This window comes from Cyprinodon variegatus, unplaced genomic scaffold (assembly GCF_000732505.1).
Source record: "Cyprinodon variegatus isolate N-32 unplaced genomic scaffold, C_variegatus-1.0 Scaffold53, whole genome shotgun sequence".
Classification (NCBI taxonomy): Eukaryota; Metazoa; Chordata; class Actinopteri; order Cyprinodontiformes; family Cyprinodontidae; genus Cyprinodon; species Cyprinodon variegatus.
Window position 1 is genome coordinate 1,891,800 of NW_015150506.1, and position 1,395 is coordinate 1,893,194.

The following is a 1,395-nucleotide window of genomic DNA, read 5'->3' on the forward strand; positions in this document are numbered from 1 at the left end:
CATGTGTTGAGTCAAATGACTATTGCGATTAAAATTCTTGTTACAAATGCTGCAGGAAAAAGGCTTCTCGCCTGTGTGAAGTCTCATGTGTTGAGTCAAATGACTATTGCGATTAAAATTCTTGTTACAAATGCTGCAGGAAAAAGGCTTCTCGCCTGTGTGAAGTCTCATGTGTTGAGTCAAATGACTCTTTATTTTAAAATTCTTGTTACAAATGGTACAGAAAAAAGGCTTCTCACCTGTGTGAACCCTCACGTGTTGAGTCAAATGACTATTGCGATTAAAATTCTTGTTACAAATGCTGCAGGAAAAAGGCTTCTCGCCTGTGTGAAGTCTCATGTGTTGAGTCAAATGACTCTTTATTTTAAAATTCTTGTTACAAATGGTACAGAAAAAAGGTTTCTCACCTGTGTGAATTCTGATGTGTGTATCAAGATGAGATTTCTGAGTGAAGCTTTTTCCACAGGATTGACATTTAAAAGGCTTCTCACCAGTGTGAACACTCATGTGATTAATCAAACTACCCTTTCCAGTAAGATTCTTGTTACAAATGGTACAGGAAAAAGGTTTCTCACCTGTGTGAACCCTCATGTGTTGAGTCAAATGAGTCTTTTGAGAAAAATTCTTCTTACAAATGGTACAGGAAAAGGGCTTCTCCCCTGTGTGAAATCTGATGTGATTATTAAAAACACACTTCAAGTTGAAGCTTTTTCCACAGGACAGACATTCAAAAGGCTTCTCACTTGTGTGAACTCTCATGTGTTTAGTCAAATTACCCTTTTCAGTAAAATTCTTGTTACAAATGGTACAGGAAAAAGGCTTCTCAATATTGTGAAATTTGATGTGCTTATTAAGATCATACTTAGAGAAGAAGCTTTTTCCACAGGATAGACATTCAAAAGGTTTCTCACTTGTATGAACTCTCATGTGTTTAATCAAATTACACTTTTCAGTAAAATTCTTGTTGCAAACAGTACAGGAAAAGGGCTTTTCACCTGTGTGAATTCTGATGTGTCCATCAATTTTAGATTTCTTTGGGAACATTTTTCCACAGGACAGACATTCATAAATCTTCTGACCTTTTTGAGTGTGAACCATAAAAAAATCTTTTTTTAGAAGGTTTTCTCCCCTTGTCAAACCTGAGAAAGGTTTCTCTCCTGTATCTTCAGTCTCCTGCATCAGAACAAGCTGCTCTTCATGCTCACTTATGGGGAGCTCCATGGTTTCCTCTTTTGTCCAGGGATGTTCTGACTCTATCTGCTCTTCTTTTATCTGCAAAGGTTCCTCTTGGTCCAAACTGGAATTTACCTCCTGACCACAGAGCTGCTGTTCAGAGAAATCCTCCTCTTTTCCAACATAATCCTGCAGGTGGTCTGTAAAGACAAACACGGCAGA

At 37.8% G+C, this 1,395-nt stretch overlaps 1 protein-coding gene across 1 annotated transcript in view; it reads right to left on the reverse strand.

Annotated features, from left to right (window-relative positions):
- LOC107082416 (gastrula zinc finger protein XlCGF57.1-like) overlaps positions 1-1,370 on the reverse strand; it is a 5,009-nt gene extending 3,639 nt beyond the window's left edge. The window contains exon 1 of the mRNA XM_015371097.1: positions 21-1,370. Coding sequence (XP_015226583.1) covers positions 21-1,221 — 1,201 coding nt within the window. The 5' untranslated portion in view covers positions 1,222-1,370. The remainder of the gene's footprint in view (positions 1-20) is intronic.
- Between the last annotated feature and the right edge of the window lie 25 nt (positions 1,371-1,395).